Source organism: Microcaecilia unicolor, chromosome 7, assembly GCF_901765095.1.
Source record: "Microcaecilia unicolor chromosome 7, aMicUni1.1, whole genome shotgun sequence".
Taxonomy (NCBI): Eukaryota; Metazoa; Chordata; class Amphibia; order Gymnophiona; family Siphonopidae; genus Microcaecilia; species Microcaecilia unicolor.
In genome coordinates, this window is record NC_044037.1 from 263,206,864 (window position 1) to 263,233,616 (window position 26,753).

Genomic DNA, 26,753 nt, shown 5'->3' on the forward strand with positions numbered 1-26,753 from the left:
GCACTACTCCCACAATACTGATATTTTCAACACGATTAAACGTGTTCACTTATTGTACTGCACCCATATTTAGCATAGAGTTTCACACAAACTGTATAACATATTATTTTAAAACTATATCCATGTGTAGATCGCATGCATGTGTAAAACCTAATTTCAGAAAGCCACTATTTACATGTGGATATAAACAACAGATAGAGATTTCAAGAAAACTTGGCTTGGGTGGGGCATGGGAAGCAGTGACATAGCCACAGGTGGGCCTGGGTGGGCTGGGGCCCACCCACTTAGGGCTCAGGCCCATTCAACAGTAGCACATGGTAATGAAAATGCTGCTCTCCACAATACTGGCACCTTCGCATGCTCAGTTTTCAGCGCATGCCTGCTGCAGACTACCAAGGTGGAGACTGAAGAGAAGCATTTTCCTACCAGCTGAGATATTTTTTTGATGTGGGGGTGGGGGAGAGAACATTTGGTGCCCACCCACTTCTTGCCTAGGCCCACCCAAAATCTGCTGTCTGGCTATGCCCCTGATGGGAAGGACTACATTTTACATCTGTATTCCCCATCTTACAAAGAGAAAACTTGTGTAACTGGAGAAATTCACATATCTGGATTTACACCTGCTCAAAAGCATTATAGAGTTTTAAAAATTGCTCATTTTAGCCAGCCCTGTACAGAAGGGAATAAGGGAGTTGTGTTCCTTTATTATATGTTGTTTATTTCCTTCTTCTAAATAGAAAGTAAAAAAATGATTACAGCTCTGTACTTAGCAGCAGTCACATCTGTAGGTTTTCAAAATGGCTGACATATATGTGTTAGTGACCAACACTTACAGGTATAAATTGAGTAATATCAACTTGCATGTGTAAGTAGCTGCACTCAAGTGACCAGATTTCCTCCTCTGATTTTTTCCATGTGTATATTTGTACAATGGATGCTCCCACTGCACATGCCACATACACGTACACTCCTGCATATGTTTCAGAAAAGGCTAAATGTCATCAGATCTTTTCTAAAATACCATTGGATCTGAGCACATCATGTCTCAATCATGATCTCTAGGCTCAATTTAAAGTAGGACATCATGTATGTGTGTGCATATAGATAGATAGGTATATGAAGCCCCATTTTACATATCTATATGTGTATCCTGATGTCATACAATTTTCTTCTATTCCGTTATCTATAGGTTATCACCAGTGTAAATATGGGGAGTTCAGCTGTGCTGATGGAAGATGCCTATTAAATGCACAATGGCAATGCGATGGGGATTTTGACTGCCCAGATCATTCTGATGAAGCACCTTTAAATACTAAATGCCTAAGCACAGGTTGGTTCAGAATTTTGCTTTTCTATTTAAGTCTTTTATAGTATTACAAAGAAAGATTTGTTTTTCTCTATCACAGTCTATTAAGCAGAATGTCATTGAATAATATGCAGACCTATTTACCATATAGATAGATTGATATCTTGCAGAAAAAATGATGTACACTGTGTTATATTACTGACATAGATACATCCAAATTGTGAATACAGCATAAGTAAGTGATAACTGGCATGAATGATGTAGTTTTAAATCTAAATACAAATACAATACATCTAAATACAAAGAGCATCATAATAAAATAAACCAATATGGTTTAATAAACTAACATCTCTCTATACAGAGAATTATTTAGATATATCTATTAAGGATAAGCATTCCGAAGCACACTTTGATTCATTAGCATGTCTCAAATAATTTAGTGCACACAATCTATTTAATATGTATTAACCTATGAATGTAGATGAAGTTGATTTTAATGTGTTAAAAATTTCTAACATTCATTAAAAAGATTTTATTGAAAATATTTTAATTAACACAAGTGTGTGAAACAAACTGAAAAAGTCTAAAATTCAAGAAAAAAGACCAAATGAACTGAAAACAAGCAGAAGATTTTTTTGCTTGTGCATATCTCCACTATCTTCTGTCTTCCTATATGAATATCTAAATGTATGTGTATCTATTTATCCATCTATACTTATTTATATGTATATGTATTGATTAATACTGCCAGATATGCCACTTTAGAATAAAACCACTGAACCCCTACCTTCCAAATACCAGGGAACAAGAACTAATCAAACAAAGTAGCTCCCTTAGTGCAAATAGTGTATGATGGACTATCAGAAAAATTAAGCAAAATGTGACCCACTCTTATTAAGCCCTCTATTTGCTTGATTTATCAGTCATTAATCCAACATAGAAAATTTCTTCATGTGAATAATTCTGATGCTGCAGCCAAAGTGAATATCTTCCATAAATCAAATGAAACTGTACTTAACTTTAAAAAGATCCATCCTCACAGAATCCCACTCCTTCCCTCTGCCACTCCTTCATCTCCCTTTGCTTTCTGTGTTGCGGGTGGTGGCACTGCTGGAATTTCAAAATGGCTGTCAAGACTTCAGCAGTCATGCATACCCTGTTTACTGCGTTCTGTTGGCCCTGAGCCTTGAGACCCCTAAGTCCTCAAGCTTCTCCTTCCAGCTCTGCTAGCTACAAGCAGGAAATCCACAAAGCAAAAGAAAACCAAACCAAGACCCCTCTAAAGTGCAAACATACAATTTCATTATCTCTTAACTCTCCCCCCCTCCCCTTCACTTTTCTGTACCAGGGCATTTCTGTATTTTGTTTCATAAACACTCCCATGGGCTGTGTTTCCTCCCACCCAGGGACCTCTCAGTCACACTTCACAGGGATTCACTTTCTTTAGTAATCCCAATTTAACAGAGGATTACATATGGCACCTGAAAAATCCACGCAGAATACATTTCCACCTAAGCGTATTCTATAATCGGCATCTAGATTTAGGTGCGGTAGATAGAATATGCTTAGTTGATATCACATTGCTTAAAACTATGTGCATCCATTTACACCAAGAGAAATGCGGCATAAATACAAATGCATAGATTTAGGTGCAGAGGGGCATATTCTATAACAGTGCATGTAAATTTTGGAACACCAACAAAATGCTCATTTCCCAGCCTATAACCTCGCCCCTTTTTGGCTCCATGCAATAGACTTTAGCCACTTTGCATTATAGAATACGCTTAGCAAGTTATGAGCATAAATTCTAATTATTGCCAATTAGTGCTTATTATTGCTTGTTAAGTTCTGTTGCAAATGCTGATTGGCTTGTTCAGCCAATTAAGTTATGCATGTTGTTACAGAATATACTTGGATTTGGGCGCAGAATGCTAGGCGTGATGTATGGAATCCAGTGATTAAAGAGTGCCGCGGGGATTGGAATAAATTCACATTGGCTGCATCACCGGAATTATAGATTGCTGATAAAATGAGGGAGTACATGCTTAATTTAAAATCTCATGCTCAAATTTAAGCCTCTTGGGCATGCATTTGCATATGTAGGTTACAGAATAATAGCAGTTGCATGTATTAAGTTAATTGCTTAATTGGGTGCAAATTGGCACTATCAACTGATAATCAGCAATAATTGGCGTTAATTGCCACTAACTGACCCTTTTTTGCACTTACACGTGTAATTGCACTTAGGTGCTTAAGAGGAAATTCTATATATGGCGCCTAAAACATCGGTGCTGAAATCAGTGCCAACTAAGCATATTCTCTAATCGGCGTCTAGACTTAGGTGCTGATTATAGCTGATATCTTAGCACCTAAAACTACGTGTATCAATTTACACCAACAAAAAATGGGGCGTAAATCCCAGCGCATAGATTGAGGCATATTGGGCCATCTTCTATAACTACGCACTTAAATTTTGGAAATGCTAATTTTCCGCCTATAACCATGCCCCTTTTTGCCTGCGTGCATTATAAGTTTGGCACACTTCATTACAGAATACACTTAGCAAGTTGTGTATGTAATTCTAATCAGTGCCAATTAGTGCTCATTGTTATTTGTTAAGAGCTGTCATCAACACTGATTAACTTGTTAAGCCAATTAAGTTACGTGCGTTGTTGTAGAATCCAGGCTAATTTCGGCACTAATCTCTAGGGGCGCTATATAGAATCCAAGGGTTAGTGCCTAAGGGGGTTGTTTGCTAAAGCTTAGATAAAGTTATCTGCAGCAGGGCCCATAGGGATCAAATGGGTTGTGCTGCAGACAAGTTGAGCCAAGCTTTAGTAAACAGAGGGGATAGATTCTTTAGTGAGACATGGATCTGGGAGGGTAATGAGTGGGGTAAGGCATGCCAAGCACTCGTGCATTGAGATTTTAGAATACTGTCAGTTAAGCTTATTACTGCTGCATTTAGGCATGTGATTTGCACTTGCCATAGAGCTAGAGTAAATGCTCATGCCTAATATTATGAACATAAATGCTGATTTCCACTACTGGAATTTGCACTTAGGGGCCCTTTTACTAAGCCACATGTCCGCCAAAATGGATTTACCATCGGACTACCACGTGGCTCTTGCGGTAATTTCATTTTTGGCGCGCATTCGATATGCTCATCTGAAAAATATTTTTTTTATTTTCTGGCGCGCGTAACGGACACACGCCAAGTGGCATTTGGCATGCGTAGGTCATTACCGCCCGGTTACCGCGTGAAACTTTACCGCTATATCAATGGCTGGTGGTAAGTCTCAGACCCAAAATGGATGTGCGGCAATTTTCATTTTGCCGCACGTCTATTTTTGGCAAAAGAGAAAAAAAGGCCTTTTTTACAGGCACGCTAAAAAGTGGATTGGTGCACGCTCAAAACCCACGCCTACACTACTGCAAGCCATTTTTTAGTGCGCCTTTGTAAAAAGACCCCTTACTGAACTAATTTTAGATGAGCTGTAGAAATTTACCCCCACAGAGGACTTAATAAGATTGGCTCACATTTTACTTACTATTTTTTTTATTTCTGGGGCAGTATTTTACTTTATAGGGAAAGGCATTTTTTATACTTCATTACGATCTGTTTAGTATATGGTCATTTTACCAAATGTCTCATTGAATCTGATTTTAAACTTAATTGATTATGATCTGTATTGTTGCTATCAGTGGCGTTCCTAGGAGGATGGACACCCGGGCGGCGCCCTGCCCCCCGGGTGCAGCGCCCCCCCCCCCCCCCCCCCCCGATGCAGCGTGGACCCCCTCCGGCGTAAAGACCTCCCCGTGAAAGAGCCCCCCCCGGGTGCATGCCGCTGGGGGGGTGCCGCAGCTCGCGCCTGCTGTGAGTTTACTAACTTTGCTCGTTCACTGTTCCGGGGCAGAGGGAGCTGCAGCAAATGAGAGAAGTTAGCGAACTCTCGCAGCAGGCTCGCGCCGCGGCACCCCCAGCGGCGTGCACCTGGGGCAGACCGCCCCCACCCCCCCCCCCTTGGTACGCCACTGGTTGCTATTACTTTAAAATCTATTCAGATGTAAATTTGAAATATGAAACAGAAAGAGTAAAGCAGAACTTTTTCAGCTTGCTTTCTGATATTTTTCCATATTTCGGTCATTATTTTAGAACTATATCCATGCGCAGACTGCATACATGTGTGAAATTTAATTTCAGAAAGCCACTATCTGCATGTGGATATGCACATGTGTGGGACATCATGCATGCGTGTATGTGTAGATAGATATATAGTGGTCATGTGAATTTTATTCAGGTTTTGTTCCATTTTAATGTTTTCCAGAACAGTCATGCAACAGTTCATATTTTATGTGCAGAAATGGTAATTGCATTCCTAAAGGTGCTGTTTGTGACACTAAGGATGATTGTGAAGATGGATCTGATGAGAGAAACTGCAATTTAAATGAATGTTTGAGTAAAAAAGTCAGTGGATGTTCACAAGAATGTCAAGACCTTCCTATTGGCTACAAGGTTGGTAGCAATGGTTTGTCATGTTGAACATAAAAACTATATACAAACGAGTTACTGTGAGACAAAAAATACTGTGATCTGTTTTTCATATGACAAAAGAAAAAGCTGTCTGTCATCTAGTCCTGCTTTGATGTAACTGAAGTAGACTGATCTAATTAAAAATATTTGTATTGAGTCAAAGCTATAACACAAGATATATTGCAGTACACCAATAACCTGGCTATCTCCAGGCTGAAAACCAGATGTCTTTTTTTCTTAAATTCAATTTCTTTTCGTTTTCTCAGACAATAATCTGATAGCTCTGCTTATTAGTTCTGAACATCGCTTTAAACCTGTATATGAAGCTTCTAAATTAGCAATGAAGAATCTTAGCTTTATAAAAAAAAAAAAAACTTTCTTGAGGCATAAGAAAATAAGGGACAAAATAATATTATTTGCCTTTCTTAGATAAATTGGATATAAATTCCAATTACTGTTGGAACCATACAGTTTTTCAGTAATGCTAATTTAATTGCCCTGTTCAATAAATTTTTGAGGTAATATTCAGCTGGGACAAATCTGCATAAATATATATACTAAAAGTATATCCATATATCTATGAGTCATTAAATATCTGGATAAAGTTAGCTGGATGGTGTCTGAATATTGCAGACAAAACAACAGAAGAACCAAGCTGTTTGGCAGTGCTATGTGCCATTTTCAGTTTTATAACCACATTTTGGTGAAATTTGGAAGCTAGAAGTATCTCAACTTCCTATGGAAGATGCCTGATGCAGGCCATATAGGCCGAAACATGACTCGTGTCAAGTCTTGTATGTTCTTGAATAAAGTTTTACTACACCGAGCATCGTCTAGCTCCCATTTTTGTGTCACCTTCGCTATGTGGTATTTGTCTGAATATTGCATCCAGCTGCTATTTTGACAATTCACTCCAAGAATGCCCCACCCTCTTCTTTCTTTATTTATATAGATACATTTTAGCTAGAAATCAGCTTCTTAGGCCAAAAACGTATTCACTGGCTACTGGAAAAAGAAATTGAAACAATGGGTTTATTCAGATCAGGGGCGTATCTGCGTGGGGCCACAGGGGCCTGGGCCCCCGCAGATTTCGCCCTGGCCCCCCTCCCCGCCGTCAACCCTCCCCCGCTGCTTACTTTTGCTGGCGGGGGGCCCCAACCCCCCGCCAGCCGAGGTCCGACCCGCAATCTCCATATTTCGTCTTCCTCCGTGGCCATGTGCTTCAAGGAAGTAACGCTGCAGTGCTGATTCGTTGAATCCAGTTCGGCGTCTGACGTCGCAGCACGTCAGACGCCGAACTGGATTCAACGAATCAGCACTGCAGCGTTACTTCCTTGAAGCACATGGCCACGGAGGAAGACGAAATATGGAGATTGCGGGTCGGGACCTCGGCTGGCGGGGGTTGGGGCCCCCCGCCAGCAAAAGTAAGCAACGAGGGAGGGTTGATGGCGGGGAGGGGGTGGAGAGAGGCGGCGGCGGCGGCGGGGGGGGGGGGGAGGGAGGCAGGCAAAAATGTGCCCCCCCTCTCTGGCTCTGGCCCCCCCTACCGCCGGATTCCAGATACGCCCCTGATTCAGATAACTCCTAAAGTTACATATGTAAGTCCTTTTGAATATTGGTCTCATTGAAACAGAGGGGTGCCTTTCTCTGATTTGGTTAAAACGTTTTGACACAAATGATTCTCCTTGTTAATTCAAGCATGAAAAGTTGTTTGATACTCTCCAATTTCTAGGCTTTTTAGATTATAAAACATGTTTACTAAAAAGCATTAGGTTTTTGCACTTCATGCTAATTATCACCCAAAAGTAACCCACCTTAAATGCAAAAGCCCTATGGCAACTGTTTGGGCATTTCCAGCATTCTCCTTGGTAGTTTTCACACAGACAGATGTGCCTTACTTTCAGGTTTTGTGAGTCTGGATGCACCTAACACCACCTATTGAGGTGGCATTAGGTGATCTTGCATTAACTGCACATTTGTCAGCATGTGGAGACTGCTTACCACACGTTAGTAAACATGTCCCTTTATTTTTTAGGAATCTAAATTCATATTTCAAGTGACTCTTGCACTTTCTGTCTTTGTATCTGTTTCCCTTATCTACAAGGTGAGATACATTTGCATTGATATCTTTCTAGGGAAATAGAGAGATTTACAACCTCAGTTTCTGTGATCTGGTCTTTCTAGGATTATATCTACATTTCTTCAAATTGTATCCCCCTTCCTGGATCCAGTAGTTGAAGATAATGGCATCACAGTGCCTCTCCTTAAATGCTGATACCTCCTACTAGGATTTTAAGCCTAACTCGATTGCTTATTGAGCTACCACGCTGAAGAATTTTCAGGGAATAGAAGCTGTATTGTTAGGCCCACATATTAATTGCCTGAATACCTTCCATATATCTCAGAGACAGGTCTCAAAACCATCTTAGTGCATTTGGCACTTATCATCATCATGTGTAAGATAACCCTATCTCTGTACAATCATTGGTTGTTTGATTTATGCAGGGTTTGCTTCTATTGAAGCCTTTCATCAAGCCCTACAGTGCTGTGAGACCTCAATGTTGTTTTTACTCAGCTGATGAAAGCTCCATTTGAGCCACTTATCATCTGTCAGCTGATCTGTTTTTGGTGGTAGTAATTTCAGTTTGCTCAGTTGGTGAGCTTCAGACTCTAGTAACCAATCCTCCTTATCCAAAGGTTTTGAACAATAGAGTGTTTCTGCACATCCATTCACAGTACATTCCATCTTAACTAGTCAATAGTCCAACCAGTAATGTCTTCCCAGTCCTCATGCTCACAAGCGTGAAAGCACACTACATATTTTGGATTTCAAGAGAGCCCTGGCCTTCTATCTGGAGCAGACTAAAGCCATAGAAAGTCCATCCAGCTTTTTGTTTTTTAATCCTGACAGGATGGAGGCTGCTGTTGGCAAACACACACTTTCCAGGGTCATGTCATAGCTCATAATGTCAGATCTATGGTGGCATCAGTATCTAATGCACACCATTTTTCCTACAAATCAGGTAATCAACAATCACAGCAAAGAGATTTTTTCTACTATTCTGACACTCAGAACAGAAATATTGCTTTTTTTAGTAGAACTATTCAGTCAATGTGCAATCTCCATTATCTATGTACAGCTTTTAAGTGAGGATGTCTTGCAAGATGGTACAAAAGAAAGTGCTAGATAAGCAGCAACTCGGTAAAGGGTGAGGTGATTAGATATTAATGAAAACTATATTGAAGAGGTAGGATTTTAGTCCTTATGAAACATTACAAATATATGGAAATTTGGGTAGCAGAATGAAGCATATTCTACAGGGTTGAACCTAGGAGAGAGAAGGTATGACATTGAAAGTTACCCCTTCCTTGTGTGCAGATGGCAATTGGAGTATGTAATTGAAACAAAGTGAGCAAGAGGAAACATATTTTAAACCAAACAGTAAAGATATTATGGAATTATAAGTGTTTTAGAATAAGAAGTTTTAATAGAGTATAAAATGTATGCATGATACTTGGCCAATAGTCAGCACAAAAAGCAGAGAAGTGGAGTAAAGGGAGAGTGATGAGGAAGACAAAATTCATGCATGTATAGGAGTTATGGAGTAGCTGAAATGGATGTTAAGTAGAATATGGTAGATCAGACAGTGGGATATGGAACCAATGTAGACAAGTAGCTGACTTGAGGGTAGAAGTGGATAACCATATCCTGCTGCAGTATGTAAGTTACCACATATTTCCAGTTACCTTATCACTGGATAGGTTATTATAGGTAGTTTTGGCATCACTGAATGTGTCATCTCATTAGAATACACATAAATAAAAATTGGTAGTTACTTTTATCAGTTATCCCACCATCTCTTTGGACTAAAACTATTACATACATACCCAATCCCATTATTAACAGGTGACTAGGAAGACAGAGAATGTACATGGGTTTGATTATAATTATCCTAGTCTTATGATGTTTCTGTATCTTTCTTTGAATTCATGTATTTTTAAAAAATGTTCTTTTTTGACTATATTTACAAATATTCACATCCTTTCCTTGCCTCATTTTTCAGCATCTTTAATTCTTCCTATCTGCCCCTTCCCTGGTGGCAGTTGCACTGAAATACTGACATTTAAAATGGTTCTGAGCATATTCTGAAAATCAAAATCCCATGGAAATGATTATATTGCCTCTTCTGGAACATCTTCAGGCTATAAATTCACTGATTGTTTCCTTACCACAAATTAAAAGGTGCTAGAAATATAAAATATAGTATCCAATTTTGATTGAAATGTCACGTTGAACAAATAAAACATGTTCTCTATAAGCTTTATGCAATAATTTTAAATAAACTTTATGCAATAATATCAACATATTTTCTGCCATGTGTACCAAAACTATTTGAATGTTATTGTTTCTGTTCAGCAGTCTATCTTGCTTCCAATATCTGGAAGCAAAGCTTTGAAAACTGGTCATGCATAAAAAGGTTCTGGTTCAGGGTGACCTCCAGCTGGGTAAAGATCAGAATACTGTAGGTTACATGAAACAAATAAGTGAAAATCATAGATGTTTCTTTGCCAACTGATAATTTTGTGATTGCCTAGAGCTTCCTCTGACCTACCTGTGATATCCTCCTTAGTTCTAAAACTGTTCTTTAAGAGCTGCTGAATTTCTGAGACTGAAAAAGGAGACTGATGAGAGTCACACTTTTCCAGATTTTGCAGAAAACTAGCAACACAGAAAGTAGAAAGTGTATATTTAATGTAATTTAATTAGTTTGATAGCACATTCATAACTCGCTTAACCACCGACATAGCTCAAGGTGGGGAACAACCAAATAAGGAATAAATAAAATAGCCATGGTAAAAAAAATACTTCACCTTATAAAGCAAATAAAAATACAATCATTATTCCAGATTAGTCTCTCCTGCGCTTTCTGCTTTGTGCATTTATTTCTATAGATATTCCATATCAGTCTTGTATCTTAGAAAATTAAGGACTTGTGAAACAAATTCTAAAACAATAGCACAATATCATAAACTAAAGGACAATATTTGTTCATTGTACAGGCACTAGATAAAGAAACTCAGTTTTCAAAATCTTGGATCTATTGTACTTTCCAAAAGATAAACATAAAATACAATGAGGGCCATTTTCGAAAGAACGTCCAAATCAGAATTGGGACATCCTGCTCATAACGTCCAAAAAGACCTGTCCATCTCACAGCCATTTTCAAATAGGGAAAACAGGATTTTCTGTTCAAAAATATGTGAGAAGGATGTTCTTTCACTGAAAACATCCAAAATAAACAGCCATTTTCCAAAATGAAATGTCCAAAATATGAATGCCAACCCCCCCCCCCCCCCAAATAAAAAAAAACAGGCTCAAAAGGTCTGTCTGGCATCATTTGTACAAAAATGGTCATATAGACATTTTTGCAGAGAAAAAGGGGCAGCCTTGTGGTCAGTGCAGTTGACTTTAAAAAAAACAGGACCCAGGTTCAAATCCCACCTTATGTCTGTGAGCCCTGTAGGAACAGATACCTAATATTTCTGGTTTTCAGCAGGGCTCACATATTTGTACAGAAATAAAAGAGTTAAAGTGGGCGTTACATTTGGGTCCTTTGCACTGTTCACTAGAGGCCTCTTTTATTAAGGCGTGCTAACATTTTTAGCATGAACTAATATTTAGGGCGCATTAAAATGTTAGAGATGTTCATATGAATTTATGGACATCTGTAACATTTAACATGTGCTAAAAACATTAGTATGCCTTAGTAAAAGACCCCCTAGGATACTCCTTACATTGCTTGCTTGCTGCTCTATTAGGAATGACCATAATACCTGAAGCTGTCATAAAGCCTGGTATCCACTGTCACTTTTACTTCTTAGGGGAGTGGGAGGGGGGTCAGTAATCACTGAGATTAAGGAGGGCTCATTCCGTCATCCCTCCAGTGGCCAGATGCTCAATCAGGGAACCTTTTTGTATCCTGGACATGATTGAAACACATCTAGATAAAAACATCCTTATTTTGTGCCTTGGATGTTTCTTCTCATTCCATTATTGCTGAAAGATGTCCTAATTTGGAACCTGCCCTAGTCCCACTCAAAACATGCCCCCTTGCTATTTGGATGAACTGCAACTTAAAATGTCTAAATTCTGCCTTTTGAAAATCATGATTTGGAGATTTTCAGTAGATGGAACTTTTTTGGCCATTTTGAGACATCTATCTGCTTCGAGAATGAGTACCAATGTTACTGAGTAGAATTTGTATAAGATATGTTTTGTTCTTTGAAAAAAAAAAAGGACAGTACTAAGTTTGGTACTTACATTCACACACACACAAAACACAAGAACAAAATAAACAAGCTTGTTTATTCTGAATGCCATTTCTTCCTCTTAGAGAGCTCAGTACTCTTAAATCTAATCGGGCAAATCAGTTAAGTTAGATCTGGCTCAAACTATCCTGAAAATATAGAGCCAGCTGGCAACCCATTGACCCATATGATACGACTTTCAACTCAAAATCCTTAAAAGTAATTGCCTGGACATATATTGCTCTATCAAGTTATACAATTCACAGCATAGGCGCCCCGTATAAGAGGCTTATCGTGACCATCTCCTTGTGTTTCATCTGCTGCCCGCCGTCTCCATCATCATTTTTACTGCCCTGAAGAGTTCTGCCTCGGCACTGGCGATTCAATCACAGTCAGCCTTCTGCCAGTGTCGGGACTGTCTCTTTAGGCGCATCTCACTCCGAGTCCTACCTCTGCGGAAAAGAGGAAGTTGTGTTAGAGTAGGCGGGAGTCCAGGATGCCCCTGAGGAGAAGCCCCAACGCTGGCAGAAGACTGACTCTGAATTGCCGGTGCTGCTGAGGGAGAAATCCTGACAAGATGGTGGTGGCGGGCCCAAGCGCTCCAACGGCGCTGGGCAGGAACAGCATCCGCAAGCCGCAGTGGAGCGGCCAGGTGACGGTGGCGCTGTTGCGGACCCCGAAGGAAGCAATGGCGGTGCTAGAGCCCGGGGCAAACGGCGCGCTCTTGCTGGAGGAGTCGGTGTGCCTCGTCTGCCTGGAGATCCTGCTAGAACCGGTGACCATGCCGTGCCGGCACTCGCTCTGCCTGCCCTGCTTCCGCCGCACATTGGAGCTGGTCAGCCTGCACTGCCCGCTTTGCCGCCCGCGACAACATGCTGGTGGACGGCGAGCTGTGGGAACGAGTGTGGCACAGCCACCCCGAGCGCTGCCGGCGGCTGTTGTTGCAGCAGGAGAAGGAGATGACCCAGGGGCCCGGGCTGGAGATGCCATCCAACGAGCCAGGTGCCACCCCGTTTTAAACTTGAGTCTCCCAGGAGAAAGGGCCACTCAGGGCCCCGGGCGGGAAAGTGTCGATAGCGGCCCGGGGTTTGGGGAAGTGACTCACTCATGGTCCGTCCAACTTGGAGAGGGAGGAGGGAACTTCTGTCAGTGTTTTTTTGTGTTGTCAGACAATTATGGATATAAGCCCCGCCCCTAACCCCGCCCCCTTTAGCCTCCCCAAACAGTTGGGCCACCGACTGCCTATGATTCACAGCAATGTGTTAGTACCTCAAGGCTGCTGTGATAGTTGATGGCAGCCATATTAAATATGTTGTCACCAGGGGCATGAGAGAGTGGGGTTCCTTCTTGCTTCCATCACCCCTACTGAACCACCAGGGAGCTAAGGTAGGCCAGGGGGAGCAGAGCAGACCAGGGAGGGATGGGGGTTATGGGAACGTTCTGGGGGGAGAGGGTTGTTAATGTTATAAGCTGGGGGAGGAGAGCTCTAGATACCTTTTAAATAGTTATGCAGGTGCTGACCAATATTCAGCCAGGGCCTTCATAACTGTCTTATGCGGGCTCCAACTAAATATTGGCTAGAACCTGCATAAACTCCAATGGCTAGCAGCAGAACAATTAGCACTGGATATTCAGTGCTGGGGACCGCACATTGCCTACCACTAAATATCCAGGGCTAGTTTACCTAGCCACAGTCAGCATTTTAAAAAACGCAGAACGCCACCAGCTGAATATTACCCCCATAGAATCCCTAGTTTTGACAACAGGATGGAAACAATACACTTAGGTAACTTGAATAGAGTTGTACTTCAGCCCAAAACATCTGCACTGTGTTTCCAAGAAGGCATTGGAGAATAGATTGGCAATTACAATCTTTAGCATCTGTAGCCTGATCATCAGTACAAACACCGGAGCCAACTCCGCTTACAAGAGTAGAGCCCCAGTCCACCCAGAAGGCTCCTCTCTTGATTGGACATCACTGCATGCAACAACCCAATACCATCGTAGAGCCAGCGCTAACATCATCCCCCGTTGCTTTCAAACTGCTGCAGCTAGCTGAGGCGTTCCCTGGTCATCAATACAAACACCGGAGCCAATACCACTCATGAGAGTGGAGCTCAAGTCCACCTGGAAGGCTCCTCTCCTGATTGGACATCACTTCACGCAACAGCCCAATACCAACAGAGTCAGCGCTGACATCATTCCCGCTACTTTCAAATTGCTGCAGCTAGTAAAGGTAGAAAGATCATCATCTTACAATTTGACATGTCTAGCACTTTTGACATAGTGGATCATACCATTTTACTCAATCTAGTAGATACATTGGCATATCAGGTAATGTTCTCAAATGGTTTAAGGGCTTCCTCGCCTCACTATACCAGCAAGTAAAACAGTCAGGTATCATCTCAGCTCCATGGTCCCCTAACTATGGCATCCCACAGGGCTCTCCTCTCTCTCCCACACTGTTTAATATAATGATGGCACCATTAGGCACCTATAGGCTATCTACTCCAATCTAATGGATACAACTGTTTTATGTATGCCGATGATGTTACAATCTATGTCACTTTTGATAATGATATTGACAAAATCTTGACCCAACATAAAAGCAGGTCTAGACCAATGGAATCTTGGGCTAACAATTTCAAGTTGAAACTTAACAGAGAGAAAACCAAATTCCTAATACTAACACTTATCAACCAATCCACCACCTTCACCATTTGTAACACAACATATCCATTAGAGACTAATTGGAAAATCCTGGGAATTATAATTGATCAATATCTATCTCTTTTGAACAAAAAATCTCAAATCTAGGGCCCTAAGGCACGTTAACATTTTAACGTGCCTACAATTTGCACGCACATTAACCGTGTAGGCACTTATAGGGATATTGTAGGCACGTACAAAGTTAACATGCCTACATGGTTAACGCACATCAAAAATGTTAATGAGCCTATAAACATGGTTTAGTAAACAGGGCCCCTAGTTTCCAATGTATTCATATCATTATGGAAACTTAGAAGACTAAGATCCTACTTTCCAAACACAATCTTCAGATCACTAACCCAATCCTTATTACTCTCTAAATTTGACTACTGTAATGCGGTCTATGCAGGACTTAAATCCACATTAACATCATAACTGTTATTAGTTCTACTCCAGTTACCTGTAAGTCACATTGAACACATTTTATTTAAGATAATGTGGGATATAAAAGTCATCAATAAATAAATAAATAATGTTAGGCAAACTGGATGGGTCACTTTGGTCTTTATCTGCCATCATCTAATGTATCACTGTGTTCAGTGGTTGACATTTCTCAATCCTAGCACGTTGGAAGTATTGAATTCACTTTGCAATGTGTTTTATTATAATTTACTGCAAAAGGTATGAATTTGATAAAATGCATTTCTATGCAAAAAAAATTATGCACAAGAATACATTTCCAAAGGAAGAAAATAAATATTGCATTGATTTAGGGACTCAGCCATTTATACAGCTCATGGGTTTTGCAGATCCCATTAGCTTTGGACTGTGCCTTTCTCTTTAGAAAGAACAAGGAAACATTCTTCTTATATAGAAATAAATCATGATTTAGATGAATTGGTGTCCTAGGGTGTTCAAACAAATGTGTGTACAGAAATTTGTTCTGTTCCATTCTGTTTTAGCTTTTTGTTTTCATACTTTCCAAATCAGTTCCAGTAAGTTCAGGCTGAAAATACTTTAGTTTTCTTTTCTTATGGATACATACATTTTTTTTTGACTAGTGCAAATGCTGGCCTGGATTCCGACTGAAAGATGATGGCAAAACATGCATAGACATCGATGAATGCACATCGGGCTTCCCCTGTAGCCAGCGATGCATCAATACATATGGAACGTACAAATGTTTGTGTGCAGCTGGGTACACAACACAACCTGGTAATCCAAATGGCTGCAAATCTCTTTCAGGTATCATTTTGCATTTGTGTATGTTCATAAGCAATAAGGGATTATTTGAAGATAACTAAACTGCTGAGGATACAAAGGGTTCATCAGTATCAGCAGGCTATTTTGAAACACGTTCCTCTCTACTTTAGCAAAGCAAATCTTGTAATGAAAATGAAATTGTGCTGTACCTATATGATGTGAAAATCGACTTTTGTTCCATTCAGTAATATTTGCACGTAATGTTTTGTGTATAATTACACTGTATTATGATACCGTGAATTATTGCATGCTCACTGGGAGCTGGGGAAATTAAGAAAAAGAAGAAGAAGAAGAAAAAAAAGAAAAAGAAAACATCACCCTAATTACACTACCTGCTGTTATTCTGTGCCATTTAAAGTTTGGTAAAAGTAGCATTTAGTCACTTTTTCTCTTTTAGGAGAGCTTACTTCTAGCAAAGTAGCCAAAACCATGGGAATGCTTGCCTAGACAGAGAAAGCAGGTTGCAAAAATGAGAGCGAACATAGATGCAAAGTCCTGAGTGCTAAACAGCATTCATTATTTAACACAAAAACATTCTAAAATAATAGCCTTTGATAAATAGCATTGCAAAATGTGTCAATAATTGAATGCTTTTCAGCTCAGTCTTTAAAGGAAATGCTGTTGCTGTTACTCAGGTTTTGCTGAATGTGTTTTGCACACAGGTATTTGAAGACTAAAACCATATTGTACATACTGCAATTTGTCCTCTCCTTTGTCCCGTGATGCAGAAAACTAACTGTAACCAACCTGCAATAAAATATACCTTCACCTAGATCACATTGTAGTGTGCGTCATCTTAGCACAATGAGTAACATGTGTATTGATCACAACTTGAATTATATTTGTCAATCTTAAGTACAAAAGGCTAGATTACTTCTCTGGAGTGACGTTTCATAAAGTTATACATTTCCATAGGCTGAAAGTGGAATTCATTATCTGTAATACAATGAATTCATTTCAGGTACCAACCAATATTTTTAAAAATAATTATTACATTATAATTTTAACTGGAACAACTTCAACTGCATCAAAATCTGCAAACAGTTTAGCTTATGAGTATTTGCTTAACCATCTTTCAGTTATATTGTCGGTGCTGTACAGTAGTGGTATAACATCAATAGAAATGTAAAATCTAAAACTAAAACAGCCAATATAAAATCAGATTTAAGTGTAGATATCCAATGCCGGGCCACATCCTTTAAAAAAAATATAGACTGCTGTGGGCTAAATATTGGCCAGTATATATATATAATTTTTTGGACAGCCCATATAGCACCCAAAACATGCCCCCTTTGAATCTATGAACCCCATAGTAATTGCATATGTAAATAGTGCAGGTGGAAAATCAGCAGTAACATGTGTATGTCATTAGCATGTGTAACTGCCAGTACAGTAGAATCCCAGTTAACCGACCTTCAGTTTTCTGACAGCTCACTGGGTTTTGTCCACTTTCTCCCTCCCAAACTGACTCTTTCACTACCTACCCAAACCCTAACACCAACCGCCTCTCTCTGCCTCCCTGATCTCAGAACCTGCCTCCCTGTGCCTCACTGATCTCGGATCCCACCTCACCCCACCTCAGCCCAACCATCCAACAAAGGAAGGTCCCCTTTGACCTACCTTTAGAAGCCCTGGTGGTCCAGCGATGAGTTCAGGGCAGGAATATTACCTTTGCTCTGCTCACAAGGCTGCCATCAGAATTTTTAGCAGATGCTCCTGCTGTAAACTCACTGCTGGACCACCAGGTCTTCTAAAGATAGACCCGATGGGGGGGTAACTTTGTCTGACAACTGTGGGGAGACAATTTGGAGAGGCAAAATCTGGGAGACAGAACGCATCGGGATCCAAGATCAGGGAGGTGGCAGGAGGTAGCTCTGTTCGGAGGTGGGCAGACAGGGGAACAGTTTACAAATATGGCTATCGAGCGGATGCAGTGAGTCTAATATTGTGCAACTTTTTGGTTATCTGACAACCTGTTGGTCCCGATTATATTGTCTAATCAAGACTCTACTGTATTTAGATTTGTATGTACTGCACCAGTCTTTTACAATTATCTCTATTATCGGCCTGTATTTAGCCCATGGTGGTCAGTGGTTTTAAAGCCACTCACCACTGCAGGCTGAATCTAACCCAAATATTCAAAACTAGAGTCATAGCAATGACACTGAATATTCAGGTCAGCTGCAGACTTAAACATTATGTGGATATCAGCCAATATTCAGTGTTGGCACCCAAATGCTAACTCTTTGTGTGGTCATATCTACCCACTTAACTAAGCAGGCACAGACTCTGAATATGGCCAGGGCCCTCATAATTGCCGGCTCCTCTTTGACTGCTCATGGACTGCCTCAGCATTAACCACATAGTGCCACAGTGTTGCTTAATATCCAGTAGCTTCTTCTGGCCATTTAAACCCTGTTGAATATTGACCCCAACATTTTCAAAAATCCATGAACAGCTTCTAAGAGCTTGCAGCAGCCATTTTGAGGCTGGCGCTGTCATGGGCCACAGTGACTGGGACTTGCTCCTGCCTGGAAGACCAGTAGACTACAGAGGCATGTAAATGTAAGCCGGGGGGGGGGGGGGGGGGGGGACTGTAGGAGTGGGGTGTTCAGAGGTGGGTCTTGAAGTGGGCTTGTCTCTTTCTGTGGGGTGGGGAATGGGGAACCTAGAAGAATTCCAGCTGCAATCTAGAAGATATTCAGTAAATATACAGCAATGTGTCTGAATGTTTGTTGCTAGATTGATGTAAGCCACATTGAGCCTTCCCCTGGGTGGGGAAATGTGGGATATAAATGCTGTAAATAAATAAATAAGTTGTATTTTAAGTTGGTACTTGTATAATAGATTAGCTCTGTGTAGAAGCAGCTAGACAGTTAACATATGACTATTTCAAAAGGGAAAGTGCATATATATTTTCTCATATATAATAAGTATATATATAGGGATCCTTTTACTAAGTTGCATTAAGTAGCTAACATGGGTTTCACTGTGCATTAAACATTAAACATTAACGTCTAATGTAATAAATATCAAACACAATTTAAAAAACCTGGGCTAGCTGCTTTATTCAGAAATAGTCGATGATTATAACTGAGTCACTAAAGCTGAGGCTTTAAGGAAGCACAAAAAAGAAGTGCCTGTGTGACAGTATGAGACATTCCCTCATTTAAACATAAATAAGTGTGAGCTGCTCCACTGACAGTTTGTTGTGTATTATTCAGAAATAGGCAGTATTTTTATTTATTTTTATTTTTGTTACATTTGTACCCCACGCTTTCCCACTCATGGCAGGCTCAATGCGGCGGGCAATGGAGGGTTAAGTGACTTGCCCAGAGTCACAAGGAGCTGCCTGTGCCGGGAATTGTGTGCATGTTCAGGACACAACGGAGAATGGCCTGCTCTGACAGCTAGCATGGGGGTTTATTACTGCACTCTAACTATCACACCTATCTATAACACCATTGCACTTAATGCCACCTCAAGAGGAGGTAGAGCAGTTGCATTCACAAGAGGTTCTACAGTGGTGCTTCCACCATTATCTGATCATCCCTCCCAGAATTCCCCTAGTATCTGAGCCCCCTCCAGTATCTTATCCTTTCAACACCCCCTAACCCCCCCTCAGTATCGGATTCCACCCCAACATTCTCCCACTTTCAGATCTCACCTCAAAAGGTTGAAATCCTACCCCATCCAAAACCCCATTTTCTGAGCACAAGGACCCCCTCCAAGACCCACCTCTCCTTCTACACCCTGATCTTCCCAGACCTACCTAGTGGCCTTCATTTGTATTATGTGGTCCAGAGCAGGAGCAGTCCCCCTCTGTTAATCCTGAGATTATAGAGGTTCAAAATGGTTGCTCTGACCCCTAGTGGCAGTCTCGCAGTACTACCACTACGGGGTATATTTCCTTATATGTATACATGAGTCTGTCTCTTACATATACTTTTATGTGCATATGTACATGCAATTTTAGAAGGGATTTTTAAATGTAATGTCTCATTATATACTTAGAAAGTGTATAATTGTTATAGATGATTCTTAGTTTTAATTTCATTGTGTGCAAAAAATCTCTAATTTAAAATATCTGTAAAATGTGTAAATTAAAATTTACAAATAGAATATGTATATGTCTACATATTAGTGATTGTAATTAAATTACACAGTGTCTGTTTTATGTATTCTGATTTTAGATAATACACCATTTTTAATTCTTGCTGATCATCATGAAATTAGGAAACTTAGTACTGATGGATCCAACTACACTCTCTTGAAACAGGTTAGAAAAACAATGTTAATTCCATGGTAGAGCTTGCTAACTTATTAATACTCTATATGTAAACATTTTGAGTAAAATATTTGAAATATACTAGTTCCACATATATGCATCCATTTTTGTCTTATATTTTCCTGTCTGTTTAATAGCTAAAGTTTTTAGTATGTGCTACTGCATTCCTGTGTGCTACTGCCATTAATGTAAATTATTAAAGATCAATCATATAGAAGCCTTTTTTACCAAAGGGCCTTAAGCACTCAACACATGGTTAGCATGCAGTAACAGGCTACCACAAAAATGCATTAAGGGGTTGTGCAGTAGTCTGTGTGTTACTGCATGTTACAGCATTTTTCTTTATTTTTCTCTGAGGGGGCATGGCATGGGTTAGCATAGAAATATGACAGCAGATAACAGCCAAATAGCCCATCCAGTCTGCCCATCCACAGCAGCCACTACATCCTCCTTTCCACAAGAGATCCTATATGCCTGTCCCACACTTTCTTAAATTCAGACACAGTCCTCATCCTCACCACCTCCACTGGGAGGCAATTCCACATGTCCACCACCCTTTTTGTGAAAAGGTATTTCCTTAGATTACTCCTGAACCTATAATCTCTTGTCTTCATTTTATGCCCTCTCATTCCAGAGTTTTCCTTCATTTGAAAGAGGTTCACCTCCTGTACATTAATGCCACACAGATATTTAAACATCTCTATCATATCCTCTCTCTCCTGCCTTTCTTCCAAAGTATACAGATTCGAAAGCGCCAAACTCCTTCGAGAAAAACTACACTGGCTCCCAATCAAAGAACGTATTGCATTCAAAATCTGCACTTTGGTTCATAAAATTATCTACGGCAAGGCCCCAGGATACATGACAGACCTCATTGACCTACCAACCAGAAACACAAAAAGATCAACACGCACATACCTAAATCTCCACCACCCAAGTTGCAAAGGACTCAAATACAAATCAACCTATGCATCCAGCTTCTCCTATATAAGCATGCAATTATGGAACGCACTACCAAACGCCGTGAAAACAACGCAAGCCCTATCAAACTTCCGGAAATCACTAAAAACCTACCTGTTCAAAAAGGCATATCCGAATGATCCAACTGAAATGCCCGAGCCCTGTAGCACAATGAATCTAATACTCGAAATGGACATAACATAACTTTTCCTCCTTTCCGATTCCATAATGTGTCTGTCACACATGATCTCTACCATGATATCACTATGTATTTGTCATACCAGAACTGGCGTTCGCCAGCACGGTGCTATGTAAGCCACATTGAGCCTGCAAATAGGTGAGAAAATGTGTGATACAAATGCAACAAATAAAATAAATAAAAAAAATACATATTGAGAGCCTTAAGTCTGTCCCCATATGCTTTATGAAAGAGACCACTTACCAATTTTGTAGCTGCCCTCTGGATCGACTCCATCCTGTTTATGTCGTTCTCATAGATGTGGTCTCCAGAATTGCACACAGTATTTTATACAAGGGCACTACCACCTCTTTTTTGCTGCTGGCCATCCATCTCCCTATGCACCCGAGCATCCTTCTGGCTTTGACAATTGCCTTTTCCACCTGTTTGGCCACCTTTAGATCATCAGACACAATCACACCGAAGCCCCGCTCTTCTTTCATACACAAAAGCACTTCATCTCCTATATTATACCTTTCATGAATACTTACACAACCCCCCCCCCCCCCACATACATATACACTTATATTATCCCCACAATTTTCCATAACATAAATAAGAACACAAATACCACTTACACAGTGACACTTCTAGCCTCCATACACTACACATACTTTCACATATCCTAAGTCTGAGTCTGCCCCTTCATAGTCCATCACACATATACTCACACTGTATAATCGCATGCACACACCTGAACCTGACCCTAGAATACCAACACAAAAATACACCAATATTCTCCAACAGAAACAAGGAAAACAATTGACACCATTTCTCAATTTGTACCCCCACACAGACAACGCAGTCACACAGCACCATATGTTTACCTGCCCAAGTCACTCCCCTACACATCAATACTCTATAATGAAAATACTTTACAAAATTCCTTAACACAGAACCATACCACCTATTGTCCATCCACTCAAATCCTTCAAGCACACATATCCACTCCTCCACATATACTTATACTCTTAACTTCTCACACACAGTTTATTTTCTCTTTAGACTTATTATTCCACCTTACATCATTTTAAAGGAAAACAAAAGAAGCAGTTTACAATCTCAAATGTAAAAAGAAAGGAAAAGATTGAAAAAAGCTACTACATGTCCAAAAATAGAAAAGAAAATAAGCAAGGAGATACAGCCCTTATGTTAAATGCATTGCCATATCTAACTCGCAGCATTGAAATGTCTGGGGAAGCCAAGACATCTAAGAGCCATTTCAGAACAGGGTCATTGATATGTGGGGAAGCTGAGTGCATCCTCATGTCAAGGGAGTTTGAGGAGAGCAGGATAGAGGGAATGGTCTGGGTGGGACAACAATGCAGACAAGCATTCCTCTTTTCACATAGAGAATCTAAGTCTACAGAGGGAAACCTGGATTTGGGATTTAGACTTGCTCTGAAGCACAACTAAGTGCCTGCTCCAGGGCAGCTATGAATCCTGATGTTTTAGGTTTCCACATTGACAGCCCACCCTCCCTCCCCCCAAACTACATATCATGTCCTGACTCCAATTCCGTCTTCCCCAAACCACTCCAACATAAGCACAAGCCCACCCCCCCCCTCAGTATCATCTGACAACACCAACATCAGCACAAATATCCGTCCCCCACACACATCAAATGATTCACCAGACATCAGCACAAGTCCTCCACCCCATCAAAGAATCTACCACATAGCTGCCCAAACCTTTCCACACACATCAGAGAGCCCATAAGACAGCAGTACAAGCTCCTCCTGATATCACCTGACTCCCCCTTCAGCACAAACACTCACCTCTATCTTCCAAGGCCACCACATATTGACATGCGCCAAAGTGGTGGCTGAAACACGTCACGTGTCGGGTCGTCTTTGTAGATTTGAATAACCTTGTTCAGGAAGACAATTCTAATTGTTATTTAAAAATGAGTTTAATAAAATCTTTGTGCAACCAACCAACCAGACAGAAAAAATGTCATAGTTTTGTACCGAGTCATCTTACATAATTCAGTTTTACAATTGTTAATATTGTATATGTGCTATGTAGAGCAGCATTATTCTCAATTCCTTTTTTTTTTGGTCCTTTTTAATATAAATTACAAATGCATTGTTCATGTCCTCTTACAAGCAAATGTCTTTTTTTTTTCATTTGTAAAAGTTCTTGTACTGATGAAGGTCCTTCCTTATTTGGAAGATTCTTTACATTATAGCACTTTGATTTTGAGTGCCAAATATCTAGCTAGCTAGCTGCAGTTAATATTCATAGAAATGTCTTTAAAATCCCAAGGTCACCATGAATATGTATGCTGTAGCCACAATCTCACTTTTAATAGAAAATGATCATATGCTGTGGCTGTAGAAGTTAATAAAGACATTTTTAGCATCTTCAAGTCTAAGAGTTTAAGATTTGACCATTAGTTTTTGATAACTTTGATAGCCTGACTCCAGGAACAGAAAACTGATTGAAGGTGGGCAATTCCAAACTGAGTTTTCTAATTCCAGAAATATGACATGGTTTATAGATCGTTACATTTACATGCAAATTAAGCTGTGTGAAAATTTATCTCTGACATATATGTTTTAGATACCATGAAAGTCAACTAATGTTCAGCACATGATGAATGAAGTTACATTATTATATGATGTAAAGATTTCATGCAAGATTATTATTAGGACGTGTGTATTGTTAGGATTTATTTACTGCCTTTTTGGAATAAATTCACTCAAGGCAATATACAAGATCAATCTGGATATAAAAATAGACAATATCAACAGAAAAATAATATTCAAACAACACTATATGTGATGGCATAGGATGCTACTTACAATGTCAATACGATAAGCAGTAAAACATCTTAATAGACAGCACAGGGTGTAAGCAGAGGTGGGACATATTATTGATTTGATATATGGCTTAGTACATCAGTTTTAAGCTGTTTACAATGAAAACAATTAAGGAACAAAACAAGCACCTCTTAAAAGCATTATAACATATTGTTGATAGGTGTATCATTCAATTTTTCATACAGTCAAATTCAGCACCTGAATAAAAAAAGGTATTACTTATACATCAGCAAAATCATTCTTAAAACTCCAGGTTTTCATCTTATGAAATCCTATATAACTAAGAACATAAGTATTGTCATACTGGGGCAGACCGAAGGTCCATCAAGGCCAGCATCCTGTTTCCAATAGTGGACAAACCTGGCAAGATCCCAAAACATTACAATACATTTTATGCTGCTTATACTAGAAATAAGTAGTGGATTTTCCACAAGTCCATTTTAATAATGACTTGTGGACTTTTCTTTAGGAAGCTATCCAAACCTTTTTTAAACCCTGCTAAGCTAACTGCTTTTACTACACTCTGGCAATGTATTCCAGAGTTTAATTACACTTTGAGTGAAGAAATATTTTCTCCAATCCATTTTAAATTTGTAGCTTCATTGCATGCCCCCTAGTCCTAGTATTTTTGGACAGAGTAAACAAGCGATTAACGTCTACCCGTTCCACTCCTCATTTTATAGTCCTCTATCATATCTTCCCTCAGCCGTCTTTTCTCCAAGCTGAAGTGCCGTAGCCACTTTAGCCTTTCCTCATAGGGAAGTCATCCCATCCCCTTTGTCATTTTTGTCTTTCTTCTCTATACCCTTTCTAATTCCACTATATCTTTTGAGATGCGGTGACCAAAATTGCATACAATATTCAAGGAGCGATTGCACCATGGAGCGATACAAAGGCATTATAACGTCCTCATTTTTGTTTTCCATTCCTTTCCTAATAATACCTTTTTCTTTCTTAGACTAGATGAATTACTAATCAAACTGGGCATATAATTCTATAAGGATGATCTTACACAGCAAAAGGCCCTATTCCTAGTACAATACAGTCTTAATTATCTGACCTTCACAAATCTGACCATCTGACATATCCGACATATCCCTCCAACATCATCACATTTATTTGTATTAAACATCTTTGTTTTAGACCAGTTTTTGAAAATCGGGAACTCAATGCCTTTGTTTATGCACTGTTTGAGAGGTTTATGCAGTGTTTTCCATATGATCTCACACTTCACTTATTTGACAACAGGTCAATTCCGTTTACGTTGGATAATTAAGACTGTACTGTAGATGTAAGACTCACAAGTTTTACAGATGGAAGTTTGATCAGACAGTTTTGAGGGGATCACAAGGTACATTGGTAGTTTTGTTCAGTCAGCTTATCTGATAGATATTTTGGTACAACCAAACAGAAAGCCTTAAAGACTAGACATAACATTTTGAATGTGATCCTAAATGAAATAGGAACCAGTACAAATCTTTCAAACTTGGAGTGATATGGTCTGATTTTTACCCAAATGAAGCCAACCCCCACATCTCTCCACAGGATAAACGAAAGCCAAAACAAACAGTGGATCCAAAAGAGTCCTCTCACAAGTGGTGTTTCCTTAAACAAGGTCTTTATTTCAAATCAATAAAAACAACCCGACACGAATCGTGTTTCGGCCGTAAAGGCCTGCGTCAGGGGTCTATTGATTTCCAATACAGAAAATGATCGTGTAGATCAAATTGACAAACAGTTAACTTCCTGCTAACTGAAATAATCACATACAGGGTGCTACTACACAACCTTCCCTGTCCACAGTATTTTGCACCAGTTGAAGTCTTTTTAAGCTACTTTCAGTAAGGCCCTGAAGTAATGAATCACAATACTTAAGTCTACTTGTTATGAGTGCATCAGTAATTTTAATCAAATTAGATTTGGTCAAAAGAGACTTGAATTTTGATGGATCAGTCTAAGCTAATAACAGCATATTTTATCAACATTGCTAATCTGTTTGTCAAACATCAAGGACTTATCACAATGAAGCCCAAAGTGACGATGCCCTCTGTTAAAGGAGTTGCTATTTCCTGTATTACTGAGTGTATAGTCAAACACATTAGATTTGCGAGACAGCTACATTGGTGCACTGGAATCAATCACAATCCTGATCTGGTCTGGTTTTTGTGGATGGTACACACCAAAGATAGTTAAATGCCAACATTCTTTGCTGTCTTTTAATGGTGGAGCTGGCTCTGCATGGCCATTATCCAACATGTTCTGCATAAATGTTGTAAAGTGCTGTTTTCTCTCTGGTTTCCTTCTCAGAGTCTGTTGTAATG

General features: G+C 39.8%; 1 protein-coding gene across 1 annotated transcript in view; it reads left to right on the forward strand.

The window, feature by feature from the left end:
* Positions 1 to 26,753, forward strand: part of LRP1B (LDL receptor related protein 1B) — a 1,639,960-nt gene that overhangs the window by 1,208,001 nt on the left and 405,206 nt on the right. The window contains 4 exon segments of the mRNA XM_030210865.1: positions 1,190 to 1,330; positions 5,635 to 5,822; positions 15,920 to 16,103; positions 20,315 to 20,400. Of these exon segments, the coding sequence (XP_030066725.1) occupies positions 1,190 to 1,330; positions 5,635 to 5,822; positions 15,920 to 16,103; positions 20,315 to 20,400 (599 nt within the window).